The following is a 17757-nucleotide window of genomic DNA, read 5'->3' on the forward strand; positions in this document are numbered from 1 at the left end:
ATCACTATCAAACTTTGCCCGTTAGTGTTATTCGTGATTTCCTTCACACGGCCCCTGGACCCCGGCCTTCCAAAATGTTCAGTCCTGGCAACATTTTGGGCTCCCACCCATGAAAAAAGAGCCTCGGCTTCTGGGGGGCGTCGCCGTGGCCCCTGGATTTTCAGGTTTTTCACTATTTTTTGGTGTTAGCCCTGCCATACAGTATAACTTGAATGTGCCATTTCTAGCCAGCCAATCAGTCTTTACTGCGGAAGACACACCTTCCTACAACTGAAAGCAAATCCTGTGCAGCAAAATTCACTGCACCCAGTACTTTTTCTCACTGTGCACAGAGCGTATATTAAGACCAGGCCTAAGGCATGTCTTCATCTTTCAAAAGGTATAAATGTATGATGAAACTGTGACCAATATGAAGGCGACAGAGATCTATCTCTTCTCTCCTACTGATGCGGCACTGAGCCATGGTGTCGGGCAGATTCTTCCTAGGACGGAAATCCCTCTGAGACGGAACAACTCTCAGACTCACCCATGCACAGGGGAGGACACCCATGCAAACACTATCTCTTTGCATTCTTGCAAAGACGCATGTAACTCATGAATCATTACCAGAAGGGGATGATCCAAAAGCATGCCTCCCACAGCTGTTAAATGAATGCTGAGAAAGAATCTGAAAGGATCAGTGGCCATATCCCAGATGTTTCAATATCCCCTTTAAGTTGTACATATCAATTTAAAGTGAACAATTTGAGATAGTGCAACTAATGCATGGATGCATCACATGAACACCTGCTGTGTAACAAGCCGATTTTACGTCCACTCCACATTACACAATATTTCAATATCAAAAAGAATTTTATTAAACACATTGACAGTCATTGTTCATTTGCAGACCAGAGCAATAAAAATCAAAAAGTAATGCGCATGTGATAAAACCAACTGCAGGAAGAATTGCAAATGTTGACACCATCACATTATCCCCATTGCACACATTTGACAAGCACTTGGCGTCTCTCTGCCTTCCTACTTCCCTCACCTTATTACCCCAGACACACTTTTTTCGTTTATCTTCTTACTTTCAACCTCTCTAATCTCAAACATTCCACAGAAAACACAAGTCACATACTAACATAGGCAAATGTAAAATAGTCAGATACTCTTTGAATCAGAGCAAAACTGGTTTTCAAACTTATCAGTATCAAATAAGGCAATTGAACAAATGGATTTGTCATTATTTTCACTAGTATTCATTTATAACCAGCTGGGTAACAAAAATCAATGTTCATATGTGACAAATTCAAGTTGCCAATGGTTTTAAGCTTCAGGTGAAACGTGGATTATCAAAGTAAACGCTAGTCAGGCAGTTTGTTTGATATGTGAAACCATCGCTGCTTTGGATTCGTGTTTTCAAGGACAACGACTGACAATAGTCACTCTCAAAGACCCACTCAATGTTGAAAATTACCGCGACAACTCATGGTCAATTTGCAACTGAGCCGTGCAATCGCAAATTGCGCAATGAAAAGTCTTAAAACACTATGGTACATGCTAAAATGTGACTGACCTCGAAAATATGATTGCAGCTTTGTGCATTTTTAAACTCGAAGAAAAGCGACACAAAGTGTACGTTTAACGTCACGTACAAGTATGACGCAATCACTTGAATTTCTGACGCGCTTTGGGGCCCTGAATTGATTTTTAAAAATTAGGCTCCCTGTTGGTGATTGTGCGTACCTTTGCACTACCAAAATAATGACAAAAACGATGTTTGGTGGCTTGTCGCCAGATGTGCATATTTGTGTTGGTCCGCGGGGATCATATCACCTTCCGTTACATCTTTATCAACCTCAGCCTTGCGATCTCTTTCTTTCTTTATTTGGTGTTTAACGTCGTTTTCAACCACGAAGGTTATATCGCGACGGCCTTGCGATCTCGGTCGATAAAGTTGAAACTAAGACGATATGCCCCCCCTCGGAAAAACAAAAACATCTTATAATAACCTGGCTGCCCACTTTAAAGAATCACTGCACAGTTCTACAAATACAATACCTCTTGTTGGAATTCCTTTGTATGGTGACAGAAAGATAAATGGTTTGCAGGAATAATGTGTGTTGACATTTCTTGGGGTTCAGAGCTGACAGAATATCCATCCGATAATAAGAGCAAAACCCTGTTTTTCCTCTCAGAAGACTGCTCAGGATATGATGCAAAAGGCTCATAATTCACAAATCACAAAAGCTGGTCCAAAATTCCTTTTTTAAGTAATCTTTAAAATGTGTTTCAATACCAACAAAATGTGTCCCAGTCATGTATTTTTTAATTTCTGTACAAAATGTCTGTATCCAAAGAACTGGAACAGTATCTTTACTTCCAACTAAAGTGTTGTCAAGTAACAGATTCACTGTGCAAATGTTAAATGAACTGTTCAACTCTTGCTTCCCTGTGCATTCACTTCGAACCAACTTTTCTGGTCACAAAACAAATGAAAACGCATCAAAGGGCATGTTCAACTAAATAACAATAATCAACACAATAAACATGGAATGCAGATTCCTGAGCACACACAAAATATGACCATGACTATTTCACTGCTGCCAATCATCAGGGAGCATTTTGTATTTTTTTCCCAAGCAACTTCTGCCATGTTCAAAATCAAGGCACAAAATATTGACAACACTACTACTGTCATGTGGACCCAAGCTGAACTGACAAGCTAATGTTACATACCAACAACAGCAGAAGGAAGCTTTTATAAAAATAAAAAAAAGAGACAACAATGTAGTTGAGAGCCGCCAACTGTTACGCTTCCAGCGTCGCAAACTACCTGTTACGCCAAGTCAAAATTAATACGTTCAAACTAAAGTTTACAAGCATGCTAGTTAGTGTCCTTTGTTTTAAGTCCTGGTACTCCTTTGTGTTCTTTCTTTCTTTCTATATTTGGTGTTTAACGTCGTTTTCAACCACGAAGGTTATATCGCGACGGAGAAAGGGGGGAGATGGGATAGAGCCACTTGTCAATTGTTTATTGTTCACAAAAGCACAAATCAAAAATTTGCTCCAGGGGCTTGCAACGTAGTACAATATATTACCTTACTGGGAGAATGCAAGTTTCCAGTACAAAGCACTTAACATTTCTTACATACTGCTTACAAACATTGACTATATTCTATACAAGAAACACTTAACAAGGGTAAAAGGAGAAACAGAATCTGTTAGTCGCCTCTTACGACATGCTGGGGAGCATCGGGTAAATTCTTCCCCCTAACCCGCGGGGGGTACTCCTTTGTGTCAGCAGCCAGAATATTTAAGAGTATGCTACAATTTAACACCATTTGCTATAGTAAATACTGCAGTAAGAGGAAACAAGTCTGGCCCATGGGGACACCAAGCTGTGGGGCAGCACCCAGGACCCTGACAGCCCACTTTGTCCACATCATGGGCCAACGAGTTTAGACACAACCATCATCGAACGCTGAAGAAGAAGCTATAGTTAAAATTGCACATTTTTACACTGTAGAATTGACAGGGGTTGGCAGCTCTGGTAAGGTAACTGTGGATATCCAGTGGGCAGCCCAGGAAACCCAACTTTCAGACACATTTTTTTTCACTTGCGACTGTATCCTTTACTCAACATTTACTAAGGTGTGAGACATGCTAGATGATGGTTTAAAAATAGGAAATTCAGTGGCCCATATGTGCACATCAGTACATTGCTTGCTGTGTTAAAAAAACACCCCCCAAAAACAGTTCCTTATGTATGCCTACAACATGACTAGGAAATAATGTGATCATAATTGTATTGCCAAGAGTTCTTCCATGCTCATCTATTCCTTTGACACATCATTTAACAACCACATTTTTTATGCCTTCATACTTCTTCCTTTGAATGAATAAACAGACTCAAATTCCCAACACCATCTAAGGTACAGTGGAGTCCAGCTATAACGAACCTGGATATAACGAAATCCCGCTTTTAACGAACTGCCATTGATTTCCCGGCAGACAGCCTTCAATTTCTTACTTTTTACTTTCCGGCTACAACGAACCTTTTGAACTCATTTGCATAACGAACCCCTCTTATAACAAACACGTTTTCATCGCCCCAAAGCCGTTTTGTCTCTAAAAGTCACAAGGCTACAACGAACTGATGTCAATAATTCTCTCCAAAGACAAAAATACACAAACACAAGTAAAAGTATACCGGTAACAAACGGTCGAAGAATGAAAATAAGCCGCACATCAAAGGAAGAATACAGAGTGGAAATATGTGTGCTCTGTGTGTGCGGCGAGATCAAAGGCAGGTCCATTGTGATGCCTTGACACTGACCTTCTTCCCAGGGGTCAATGACACAGTTTTAGCTATGAGAGGTGTCTTTCTTTCTTTATTTGGTGTTTAACGTCGTTTTCAACCACGAAGGTTATATCGCGACGAGGGAAAGGGGGGAGATGGGATAGAGCCACTTGTTAAGTGTTTCCCGTTCACAAAAGCACCAATCAAAAAATTGCTCCAGGGGCCTGCAACGTAGTACAATATATGACCCTACCGGGAGAATGCAAGCTTCCAGCACAAAGGACCAAACACCTCTCACACACTGCTTGACCAAAATCTTTACAAACATTGACCACACTCTACACAAGAACCACTCAACAAGGGTAAAAGGAGAAACAGAATCCGTTAGTCGCCTCATACGACATGCGGGGTGCAGAGAAATAAGGATGTGGAAAAGAAGACTTTTGGTAAGTGAAATAAAGGTGATGGATCCAGTCAGGTAGAAATAAGACAACAAGAAAAGAATTGGAAAACTGCAGGGAATAGTAGGGAGAGTTTTCTTGGAAGGAAATATAGGTGAAAGGACTGGTAAGGCAGAAATAAGACAAAAGAAGAGAAGAAACAGAACCGTTAGTCGCCTCTTACGACATGCTGGGTAGCATCGGGTAAATTCTTTCTAGTCCCAACCAATATGGGACTCCCCCTAACCCGCGGGGGGTAGCTATGAGAGGTGGTTCCCCTGTCATATCTGAGAGAGGAAACACTTCCTGCACCGGGGTCAGTGACCGAGTTTAACCTATGGGGCGAGTTTAACCTATGGGGCGGTCTCTTTGATGTCTTGAGAGGAAACATGGCCAGGGTAGTACCTAGTAGCTGAAACATGCATTATCACAAGTTGTTTGACTGGTACTCAGGCGGTCTCTTTTATTTTTTATTTTTTTCGTATTTTGATACACTCGAGGAGGAAAAAAGTCGCGCCTTATGACCCGGAAAATACGGTACATACATGGTTTTACACGACTTTTTAAATTTTACTTCTAAAATTACAGTAAAGTGAACATTTGAACTATGCCTCTCTATGGATTATATTATGAAGCTGTTGAAAACATGCAGAGATTGTACTCTCCAAGGAAAGATCGATGGGACGATCATTTGAAGGCGAGTGGGACAACTTGTCTTGAGGCCATTTAGGGTTGAAAACTCTACAGCGAATTACTGATATAACGAACTAAAATGTATCTCCCTTGAGATTCGTTGTACCCGGACTCCACTGTATTAGAATGGCGAGGTGTAAAGACAGTGTTTGCATTAACACAATTTGAAAGCTGTTGCAAACGATGCAGTCCTAGTAGAATGCAATGCTCTGCCCTTGTCAGAGAATTACATTTTGCGCTGACAAAATTGTTTGTTTATTTGGTGTTTAACGTCGTTTTCAACCACGAAGGTTATACCACGACGGGGAAAGGGGGGGAGATGGGATAGAGCCACTTGTCAATTGTTTCTTGTTCACAAAAGCACTAATCAAAAATTCGCCCCAGGGGCCCGCAACGCAGCACAATACATCACCTTACTGGGAGAATGCAAGTTTCCACTACAAAGGACTTAACATTTCTTACATACTGCTTGACTAAAATCTTTACAAAAATTGACTATATTCTATACAAGAAACACTTAACAAGGGTAAAAGGAGAAACAGAATCCGTTAGTCGCCTCTTACGACATGCTGGGGAGCATCGGGTACATTCTTCACCCTAACCCGCGGGGGGGGGCTGACAAAATTGTAAAACCTAGATTATATTCATAACAAAGCCAATAAACAAGCGAACCACTCTCTCCCTTTCTCTCCAATTGTACTTCTTTGCGACAAAATCCCATTACACTTGGTAGCAATTCAAACTGGTTTTTTTCTTTCTTTCTGGACATTCTCAACTAACCATGACAGACTTGTTACAAAGAAGTTGTTAGCCTGAGGCATTACATTGCCTGTTCATGGGTGTGTTGGGCAGCTACGGAGCAAATTCAAAACTTGCCTCTTTTTCAAAACATTTCATAGGCACAATATTGCCAGTCTATAATAATGCCCGCTTGTAACTGCTCCATTCATTTTTCAAAATATTTCACAACAGCAAAATGATTGCACAAAAACATGAAAATGTAGCAGTTAAAAATCAATGTACAACCACAGGGAGGGAAGGAAACCGACATTCACACCACATTTTTCCTTACAGACAAATGAGATCAAGAGTAACTTTTATCTTGGTTGCTAACATTTATTGGTTGTTAGCCCGGTGTCTCACTAATATAGAAGATATTTAGAAATGCCAGATGAACATACTTTGTCTTGGGTTACTTACCATAAACCCCACACATCAGGCTGTGGCGTTCCCAGACATTGCCCATTAAATGATGTAGCAGACACGAAGATTATTGTACAACAGCCCCTGCAATGTACGGCCCCCTGCCGGGAGTGAGGGACTGCTGAATTGTGTTAAAACTTTTGATATCTTGTGAACCTGTTTCCACAAAAAAGCAAATTAAAAAAAATTAAGTTCAGAAAATAAGATGACAAAAACGCTATTCATAACAACTATAAAAAAAATACAAAAAAACATTTCACCCTCTCCTGCCCAACATTACTCTAAGAGAAAAGGTCAGCTTTCAGTATTTCCATATTTACTCACATAATCTTTCAGTACATCAAAATACATGTACTCATAAAAAAAGTACTCCTTTTTGTCTGTCTCCATGTGAAACCTGTGTACCTTCCATCTCTCCCTCCTCTCTCTTACCCCTGTCTCTCTCAACTCATCCACACGCTTTCCCTCCCACCCCTGCCATCCTCTGTGTCACTGCATCGGGAAAGACTTGGCGAAAAGCGCTGCCAGAGCTTGATCTACGTTTCCGTTGGCCCGTCTCAGTTCCTCCATAACAGCTGCCCTAGAGAAGCCATAGTTGGTCAGCTTGGCTATACTCTGCTCAGAGAAGGTGAGACTGGATCCGGCTGAGCCTGACGGTCCGGCTGAAGGTTGTGATGGCTGAGGTGCAGCGGCCCCTGAGGAGGAGGAGGAAGGTTTTGCTTGGGAGGATGAAGCCTGAGAAGCACCTGTAACAACAATTAAGTTTGACTGTAAACTACCTTGTAAGCGCCCACCCTTCTCCACAAATTTTGCCCCAAAGTAGGGGATGGGTGTTTACCAGGTACTACACCCTGTGCATGATCAGTTCCTATATAAAATGGCGATATTTGGTCATGTAATACACAAAATGTAAATACATAAAATGTAAATGGAGTGTGTTTCAATAATAAAAAAACACATTGTCTCATGCGTGCGCGTACGAGTTTGACTTCGTGTGTATGAGTTCATAACCACAATAAAAACCTACACTCAAATGAGCACTTCCTACGACTTCAATAGTTCTAATGAATGAACAAAACCACAAACATTGCAATAAAAAGTAACATCTGCATTTGATTTTGTTTTGTTCTTGTTGATTTTCATTTATATATTTTAGGGGAGGGGGTAGGAGGGGAAGTCCGCTTCAACTGATCAAAGCCACCCTGCGAAGTAAAGGGAAAGGTGTGTTAACGGAACTTTTTTCTTTCTTTTTTTTTCAACATGGTTTTATTTCTTTTTGGTACATATGACATGACAACAACATCATTTCTTTCTTTATTTGGTGTTTAACGTCGTTTTCAACCACGAAGGTTATATCGCAACGGGGAAAGGGGGGAGATGGGAGACAACAACATCAGACATCAACATCAAATAACATCAGACATACAAGACTATGCTATATGAATCTTCAAAAATAAGAAGAAGAAACAAGAAAAGAAAACAACAACAGGAAGGCACAATAAAACGTACAATTACATAGCCCATATTCAACACATTTCTAAATTATATAAACATAATCCTCGTCTCCTCTCTTGTCTTTCTATTTAATTATTTTATAAAACTACTCATAGCAACAACATCCTGTTCTCTCCATAGTTAATAATGGAAAATTTCCTAAATAAATTATCATTTAATTAATATACTTACCCGAATCACATTAGCATTGAGTCACCTGAGATGCTTATCACTGAAAAACGCTTACCCGGCTAAAGAATTTAAAGGGAAGCAACCCCATCACCAAAACGAAAGTGAAAGTAGCTTTGGTAATGGGCCAGTACACCGGGAGTTACCTCCCATACGGGTGTATGCCACGTCACTTCCTCTAGGAACACGTGCCTATTATCATACGGCTTTAAAAAATCTTAAAACCATAAGCGGGGCAGGTGGGAGGGAATACAGTATGTGATTCGGGTAAGTATATTAATTAAATGATAATTTATTTAGGAAATTTTCCATTTAATATCATATTCTTACTCCGAATCACATTAGCAGATAACATCAACAAGGCGGTGGGCTAGAAATGAATCAAAACTCACCATCAAGTTCTGGACAGGAACTGGCCTGCTGCTATGAGCGCTGGAAGGCCTCTGGAGCCATCCTGTCGAAGAGCTGTGACGTCCCGAAGATAAAAGTTTATGAAAACATCTTCGGAACGCCAATACGCAGTTGTCAGCACCTCCTCTAGACGTCTGGAGCGCAGAACTGCCAGAGAGGATGCCCACGCCCTCGTCTCATGGGCTCGGGCCGAGTCAAGTGGCAAGGAGGGCATAACCCCCCCCCTCTTTGTGCGCCTCCACTCATAAGCCTGCTTGATGAGCGAGGACACCCACCGGGCCAACGTTACCTTCGACAAATCTTTCTCGCGCCTAGTAAGGAGAGAGATAAACAACAACTTCTGAGAACCAGACCGAATCGGCTGAGTCCGGGCTAAGTACAGACGAAGTGCCCTCACAGGGCAATTGACCGAATCGGGGTCACCCGGGGCCAACGCGCTGGTCAGAGCCTTAACTCTAACCAGCGGAGAGGCCTGCCCCGGAGACTGATTCTTGGCCAGGAAATCAGGCCGGAAACGCAAAGATGCGGAACCGTCCGGCTCAAAGGAGATATCTCCAGGCTGACCCGACAGGGCGTGGACCTCGCTACCCCGTCGGGCCGTAGCCAACAAAAGGAGAAACAGCGCTTTGCGAGTGACATTGAACAGACTGGCCTCGCTTAAAGGCTCAAAATCCGCAGAACGAAGGAATTCCAGGATTAAAAACAAGTCCCACTTGGGAGCGGGCAAACGAGCTTTAGCTTCCTTAAGAGCAGCCCCTTTAATGACTGCAGCTATAACGCCCCCGACTCGAACAGAACGACCAATCTGCTGAAGAGTCGCCGAGATAGCGGAGCGCCGGACCCTCAACGAGGAGACTGAGGCGCCCTGTGAAGACATGAAAGAGAGGTGGTTAGCGACCTGAATAGAGCGCGGAGCCACCGAACTCACCCCTCTAGCTGAACACCAGGCAGTCCATGCCTTCCAGTGGGAAGCATAAACTGAAGAGGTGGACGCTCTATGCGAGCGAGCCACCAAGTCCAGAGTCAAAGACGACGCCCCAGAGCGCTTCAGCGAGTCCCGAACAACTTCCACACGTGAAGCTTCAGAAGACTGGGCTCCTCGTGTGGAATGCCTGTTCGGGGCTGCACTAGTTCCCCTCGCACGAGTGCGAGAGGAATGGGGGGCCCTTGGGCAAGCCGAAGAAGATCTGGAAACCAGACCTGCGACGGCCACAGAGGAGCGACCAGAAGAAGAAGGGCCGGCTCCTCCATCTCCGCTTTCCGGATTACTCGGCTGAGTAACGGAAAGGGAGGAGTCTGAAGATCTGTATGTGCCCCCCAACCCTCCCTGGACGCATCTGTAAAGAGGTCCAGGTCGGGGAGGGGCACGACGATCGGAACACCTCTGCAGACCCACTCCGTGTGCAACCACGGAAGGGTCGCAGACTGGAACCATCCCTGCAAAGGGATGAGGGCGTCCCAGTCCACCAGAGGAGAGTCCACAAACGGCTTCAGCGCGAACTGAAGCGGACATTTGTGGACCCGGCCCAGTGAAACCAGAAGAGCCATAGACTCCATCTGCCCCAAGATGGAGGCGAGCGAGCGGATGTAAGCCATCAGGAGAGGTAAAGTGGAGCGAATCTGAGCTTGGAGCTTGTCCACCCTTCTCTGAGAAGGCTGGACAGTCCAAGCGACCGTGTCGAAAGACATCCCCAGATAAGTGAATGTCTGTGACGGGGTCAGCTCCGACTTTACCCGGTTGATCGAGAACCCCAACCAGTTGGATTCTCGAAGAACCGTCAGGGTATCCTGCGAACAGCCGCTCTGGGACTGGTTCATGATGAGCCAGTCGTCCAGATAAGCCCGCAGACGGATACCCTGGGACCTCACCAGTGCACAGACCTGTCTCACCACCATGGTGAAAATCCACGGTGCGAGAGACAGCCCGAAAGGGAGTGCGCGAAACTGGTAGATCTGATCTCCCCACCGGAAACGAAGCCATTTCCGGTCGGTCGGATGCATAAGAATGTGAAAGTATGCGTCCGTGAGATCGATCGAGGTCACCCAGTCTCCTGGGCGGAGAGAGTCTCGGACAGAGGCTGGCGTCTCCATCTTGAATTTTATCTCCCTCAAGAAAGTATTGAGGAGAGATAAATCCAACACGGGACGCCATCCTCCTGATGCTTTGGGAACAGCGACCAGACGCCCGTAAAATCCCAGGGAGCTGTGGACCCGAACTCTCTCCACCGCGCCCTTCTGCTCCAGGGAGGCAATTTCCGACTGCAAGACGGAACGTGCTTCCTGCGAGAAGGGGGGCTTGAACCGCGGAGGCACTCGGGTAAGAGGCGCCTTTTCCTCCCGCCAGAGTAGACGGAAGCCCGAACTCACCACTCCCACAATCCATTGGCTGTCTACTACCGACATCCAACGAGAAAGTGCCCGGGAGGGGCCTCCCGCCATCACCAAGGTGGAGGGCGGGAGGGAGGTGAGATCGGGAGCGCTTCATTGGGGGTGTGGCTTACTTCCAGAGCCGCCACGCCCCCTCCCCGATGCCGTCCTCTTCTTCCCACCATGAGCGGCCGGCGAAGCCTGCCGCTTCTGAGCTGGCTTGGGGTTAGACGATGTCTGAGCCTGCTTCTGTTTAGAAGGCTGAGACTGTTTCACCCCCTTCAGAGTGTAGTCAAGGAACTGACTGTCCTTGTTTGACTGAATCTCCTTCTGTCTGGCATCCAGTGCCAGCGGACAGAAGAGAGACTCCTCTGAGACCGGGGAGACTCTCAAGGTCTCCCTAGTAGCCAGCTCCGTGAATTGGGACTGCGAGAGGAAGAGATCCCTCCTGCAGAGTACCGCTTGGGTGTACTGCAGGGAGGAAAGACGCAATTGTTCCTCATTGACCTTGGCCAATGCGGTCAAAAGCGCAGAGACATCGTCCGCATTCTGTTCTTCACTGAGAGTGAAAGGAACTAGCGAATCGGTCAATGCCCGAGACAGAGCCCGAACGAGAGTCTCCGCAATGGAGGACAGTTCGATCTGCCGACGTCCAACCTCCTCAGCAGAGAGGAGGGAAGCCTCGGAAACCGGCAAAACCGAATCACGCTTGATCGGTTTAGTCAGAAGAGGCAGCAATTCCCGGGAAACCGGAAGGGTAGCCCTAGGGAGTGCAAAAGACGCCAGCCAATTCTGGCTCTGATTGGGCATGCCAAGCTTCCTATTGGCCGTAGGCACGAAGGAAGAGGCTTGGGCAGCTGAAGCCACCCACTGCTGAGCTGATTCCGGAACTGGACCAAAAGGAAGCAGTAACGGAACAGGCACTGGCCGAATACCACTCCCCGCATGTGCTGGACGAACCAGTGAATGCGAAAGTTGGTAAGCCACTGACGGAGACTCGGCGAACCGGAAGGAAGAAACATCCTCCTGTGCCGGCCGGAAGTCCGCCATGGCAGAAGGAACGAATGATGCGGAAGAGTCCGCAGCCACCACCCCTTCAGGAAAATAACGAGACGTTACTTCCGCCGCGACGTCAAGAACAGACTTGAGCTTCGACGGAAACACGCCCCGCGACTCCTCGCTGACCACTGATGGAGCATCAGAATAGTCACACGTGGAACCATGACCGAAGTCACCAGTTCCGGAAGCAGAAGCATGCCCTGGCAAACCGGAAACCGGAAAAGCCTGAGCACTAACGTCATCCTGCCGCCCAAAACCCTGTGAAGGTAAAGGGTAAGCAGGACGACCATCCGCAAAAACCGGAGCTGGATGAGCTGACGTCACTCCCCCGACTGAGTGGAGTGATGCCTGCTCAAGCCTAGGCGCTTGAAAGCCGGAAGGCGCACGCTGTAATCCACTATCTGGTATCCGGAAGGAACCACCAGAAGAGGAAGAAGCGTTTCCGGCCGAAACCGGAAGTGTAGTCAACGGAACCGCAAAATGCGGAAGTGAAGACTGCACTGGTTGACTTCGCGATCCGGAAGGACCGGAAGTCAGTGAATACTCCATCCTGCCGCGACCGCCGTAGCGTGCCGGAGCGGACGGATCATCACTTCCGGCAAGTGCCGGAAATGCGGCAGTCGAAACCGACTGCCGCCGCTGTTCGAACAAGTCCGGGGCCTCGTAGGTTATCGCCGGAAATGAAAGATCAGCAAGGTATCGGTCGTGACCCGATGCGAAAGAGCTGTCCCCCGAAGGAGAACGTCCAGGCGCCTCACGAGGGCTATCGGACCAGCTCTGCTTACCAACCGACGCTGAAGAGGGAGGACGCTGCTCCAAGCCGGAAGTGGAGGACAAAGACACGGAAGCCAATGCCCGGACGTCACTGCCAGATGCCGGAAACGCCGAACTGCTGGCGACGGAACGCTGAAATTCTGCCTGCACCAAGCTGCGGATTTCTGGAACCAGTGACTTTAACAGAGAGGAAACCAACGCACCTTGTCCAGGTGCTAACAAAGAAGACGAAGTCTCCGATGTAGAGACAGGTGCAGAAGTAACAGTAGCGCTAGGCGCCGCAAAAGAAGCAGAAGTAGTAACAGCGCTAGGCGCCGAAATTGGTACAGCCAACAAAGTGTTACGCTCTTGGTCTGTAACAAGTAAAGTTGCTTTGGAAGAGGAAGACTTAGCCTTAATTTTCCCCTTGGGGTCCGACTTGCCACGGCGCTTGTCTGAATCAGACATGTTGACAACAACACGTGGCAACGCGAAAAAATTTACTGAAACATAAGTCTAAACGACTGGAAAATTCAGTAAACACACGCACTAATGCGTTAACAAAATACTATAGCTAAACTTGCCCCACAAGCAGAGGCACGGAGAGCTACAAACAAAGTCACACGAGCTAGAAAACTAACTCACACAACAAAATGGCGACACGCAAGACACTGACACAAACGTCAACAACACGTGGCAAAGTAAAAAGATTTACTGAAACGTAAGTCAAAACGACTGAAAACACAGTAAACACACACGCTTACGCGTCAACAAAATACTAAAGCTACACTTGCCCAAACAGAAAGAGGGCACGCAGAGCTACTAGCAAAGTCACACGAGTTAGCTAACTAACTCACACAACAAAATGGCGAAACACGCAAGTCACTGACACACAAGTCCGTAAAAAACGGACAACGTACAGTAACGAAACAGCGCAAACAACCAACAACAAACGGGAACGAGCTCACCAAACTGTAGGCAAGGCGAGCAGACAAGCTGGGTAACGTGGCCGGCGGGTGTCACTCAAACACACAAGGTCAGCCACAGAGCGTCAAAAAGTGAACCGTCCTCTCCGAGGTGAAAAAGACGTATGATAATAGGCACGTGTTCCTAGAGGAAGTGACGTGGCATACACCCGTATGGGAGGTAACTCCCGGTGTACTGGCCCATTACCAAAGCTACTTTCACTTTCGTTTTGGTGATGGGGTTGCTTCCCTTTAAATTCTTTAGCCGGGTAAGCGTTTTTCAGTGATAAGCATCTCAGGTGACTCAATGCTAATGTGATTCGGAGTAAGAATATGATATTAAATTTGAATTTAAAGAAAAATTATAACGAACAACATAATTATAGAATATCCTTATCTTGTTCAATAAAAAAATAAATAAAAAAACCCAACCAATCAATGATTTGACAATATTCCCCCCGCGGGTTAGGGGGAGTCCCATATTGGTTGGGACGAGAAAGAATTTACCCGATGCTACCCAGCATGTCGTAAGAGGCGACTAACGGTTCTGTTTCTCCTTTTACCCTCGTTAAGTGTTTCTTGTATAGAATATAGTCAATGTTTGTAAAGATTTTAGTCAAGCAGTATGTAAGAAATGTTAAGTCCTTTGTACTGGAAACTTGCATTCTCCCAGTAAGGTCATATATTGTACTACGTTGCAAGCCCCTGGGGCAATTTTTTGATTAGTGCTTTTGTGAACAAGAAACAATTAACAAGTGGCTCTATCCCATCTCCCCCCTTTCCCCTATCCCATCTCCCCCCCTTTCCCCGTCGCGATATAACCTTGAATGGTTGAAAACGACGTTAAACACCAAATAAAGAAAGAAAGATTTGACAATATCAGAGTACAATGGGTACCACTCAAGAAAAATGTTATTACATGTAAAATTAATTTTACTTAAATATTCTTCTACCAAATATCTTTTTCTCAACAGCTTTTGCATACTTACACTTGTAAATAAAAAATTTGGCATTTAATATTATAAAATCAAACACTGTACTACATGTAGTTTTAATATTTTTATCAATACCAAACAAAATAAACTTTTCATTAAAGAAAATGTTCTCAACATTGTGACATTCATTTTCAACATAATTTAACAGATCATTCCAAAATGACTGTATATATTGACACGCCCATAAACAATGTTGAATACTATCCCTCTCATCTCGGCATAAATTGTTTGTTTGTTTATTTGTTGCTTAACGTCCAGCCGACTACGCAGAGCCATATCAGGACGAGGAAGGGGGGGATGAAGGGGGCCACTTGTCAAGCGATTCCTGTTTACAAATGCACTAACCCATTACTTGTGTCCCAGCAGGCTTTAGTAAAACTAAATTAATACCTACTGGAAGATTACCAGTTTCCAGTATGTTAAAATAGGCTTAACCTATCTACTGCTGGACTTACATCAGAACACTAACAGATTAAACTATACATGAATCGCGAGACAAGCGGCAAGAGAAGAGATTTTTGGAAAAAATACAGGTGAATGAGCAAGAAGGCAGAAAAAAGAAAAGAATTCATGAAGAAAAAGAGAGCATGACAGGAAAGAGGAACCAAAAATCTACCTAACAGCAAACTAGAAAGCTCCTGCGGTTCCAAAAACAGGAGGGGCTTTTAATTTCATAACCGCAGTGCCCCACTGCGGGATCGGCATAAATGACACATCACGTCTTCAACTACTCCCATTTGTTTTAACATCACATTTGTTGCCAAAATCCTATGCAATACTCGGATTTGAAACCATTTAAGTTTCACTTCAGAGATGTTCTTTACATACTTAAAACATAATTTCCAATCAACGTCGCCTTCTAATTTATCTTCCCATTTTGTACAACAATTTGGACGCTTTCCATCCTGTAATAATTTTTCATAATACAATTTTGCTCCTTTCATTTGGGAATGAATGACTGACACGGATTTAATACCATCAATCATACTGTTATTCTCCAACAATATCAAATGTTCTTATATATTTTTTAATTGCTCCCACACATCCTAAATAACTCAAAAAATTTGTTCTGATTTGATACTTTTCACAAAACTCATTATCGGTATAAAAACGTCCATCGTCATTCACCAACTGACCAATGAAATAAATGTTATTATCAAACCAATTCTGAAAAAACAAGTCTTTTTCCCAATCTTTATATTATTATAAAAAAAAAAGTGGTTCTGCTAATATTTCTTTGGAGGTTTCTAAATCGAAAATTTCATAAGTAAATTTTCATTTGATTAATATACTTACCCGAATCACATAAAGCATTGACACAGTTTGAGATGCGAAGGTCTGAAAAGGCTACCCGTCTTAAATAATTTTAAAGGGAAGCAAGCCCACCACAAAAAGTGTAAACGGAGCTATCTTTCTTTCTTTCTTTCTTTATTTGGTGTTTAACGTCGTTTTCAACCGTTCAAGGTTATATCGCGACGGGGAAAGGGGGGAGATGGGATAGAGCCACTTGTTAAATGTTTCTTGTTCACAAAAGCACTAATCAAAAAATTGCTCCAGGGGCTTGCAACGTAGTACAATATATTACCTAACTGGGAGAATGCAAGTTTCCAGTACAAAGGACTTTCTTACATACTGCTTGACTAAAATCTGTACAAACATTGACTATATTCTATACAAGAAACACTTAACAAGGGTAAAAGGAGAAACAGAATCTGTTAGTCGCCTCTTACAACATGCTGGGGAGCATCGGGTAAATTCTTCCCCCTGGGGGGATAGTCTGTAAATCATTTACAAACTTGTCTGGAGGGTTTGGCAACAACATCCACAAATATACAAGCTTGGACAATATTAAGGATTTCAAAACTGCTATTCTACCTATAGGGGTTATCAATCTCTTAGACCAAATCAAAAATAATCGTTTTACTGCTTAAAACTGTATATCAAAATTTATTTGTACACAATTCTTTAAATCACTCGTAAACCAAATACCCAATACTTTATAAACTTTGGGGGGTTCCATTCAAAATCAAGGTGTGGCATATACCTTACATCACTATTTATATTACATGTACATCCTAACCAAACAATTGCTGTTTTGTCAATATTTATTCTTAATTTATTTCCAAAAACGTCTCCATATCTCCTTATTAAGTCATTAATTAATTTTTAAGCCACCAAGCTGAAATGCAATACCGAAGTCCGGCCTTCGTCGAAGATTGCTTGGCCAAAATTTTAATCAATTTGATTGAAAAATGAGGGTGTGACAGTGCCGCCTCAACTTTTACAAAAAGCCGGATATGACGTCATCAAAGGTATTTATCAAAAAAAAACAAAAAACATCCGGGGATATCATTCCCAGGAACTCTCATGTAAAATTTCATGAAGATCGGTCCAGTGGTTTGGTCTGAATCGCTCTACACACACACACACGCACAGACACACACACCACGACCCTTGTCTCGATTCCCCCTCTATGTTAAAACATTTAGTCAAAACTTGACTAAATGTAAAAATGCCAAAATTCTTCCTGGGACGGAAATCCGTCTGGGACAGAAGAAATCCCACAACTGTCTTATGCTCATTACAATATTCAAGCAAATCATAAATTAAACGCACATTAAATCCAATATATCTATTGGCCATAAAACCAGACTGATCTTCGCTAATTAGTTTTGGCAGGACAGTTTTCATCCTTTCTGCAATACAGGATGTTGCAATTTTATATACAACGTTTAATAGGGAGATAGGCCTCCAATTTTTCAAATATTCCCTTGGTTTATCCGTGTTAACCGAACATTATCTTGCCTTAAATACGCAGTGCAATCGTAATAAATCCGTCTAATAATACCTTCTCATTACATTCCTGGAAATCAACATCTGTACTCTCTTTAGTTTAAGCA

The 17757-nt window shown here is 43.9% G+C and overlaps 1 protein-coding gene across 2 annotated transcripts in view; it reads right to left on the minus strand.

Annotated features, from left to right (window-relative positions):
* Positions 1–833: 833 nt before the first annotated feature.
* LOC138979021 (protein DDI1 homolog 2-like) overlaps positions 834–17757 on the minus strand; it is a 67221-nt gene continuing 50297 nt past the window's right edge. For both annotated transcript variants that reach the window (XM_070351837.1, XM_070351836.1), the window contains exon 8: positions 834–7370. In XM_070351837.1, the coding sequence (XP_070207938.1) occupies positions 7114–7370 (257 nt within the window). In that variant the 3' untranslated portion in view covers positions 834–7113. The remainder of the gene's footprint in view (positions 7371–17757) is intronic.

The sequence above is a fragment of the Littorina saxatilis genome, linkage group LG10 (genome assembly GCF_037325665.1).
Source record: "Littorina saxatilis isolate snail1 linkage group LG10, US_GU_Lsax_2.0, whole genome shotgun sequence".
NCBI classification, from domain to species: domain Eukaryota; kingdom Metazoa; phylum Mollusca; class Gastropoda; order Littorinimorpha; family Littorinidae; genus Littorina; species Littorina saxatilis.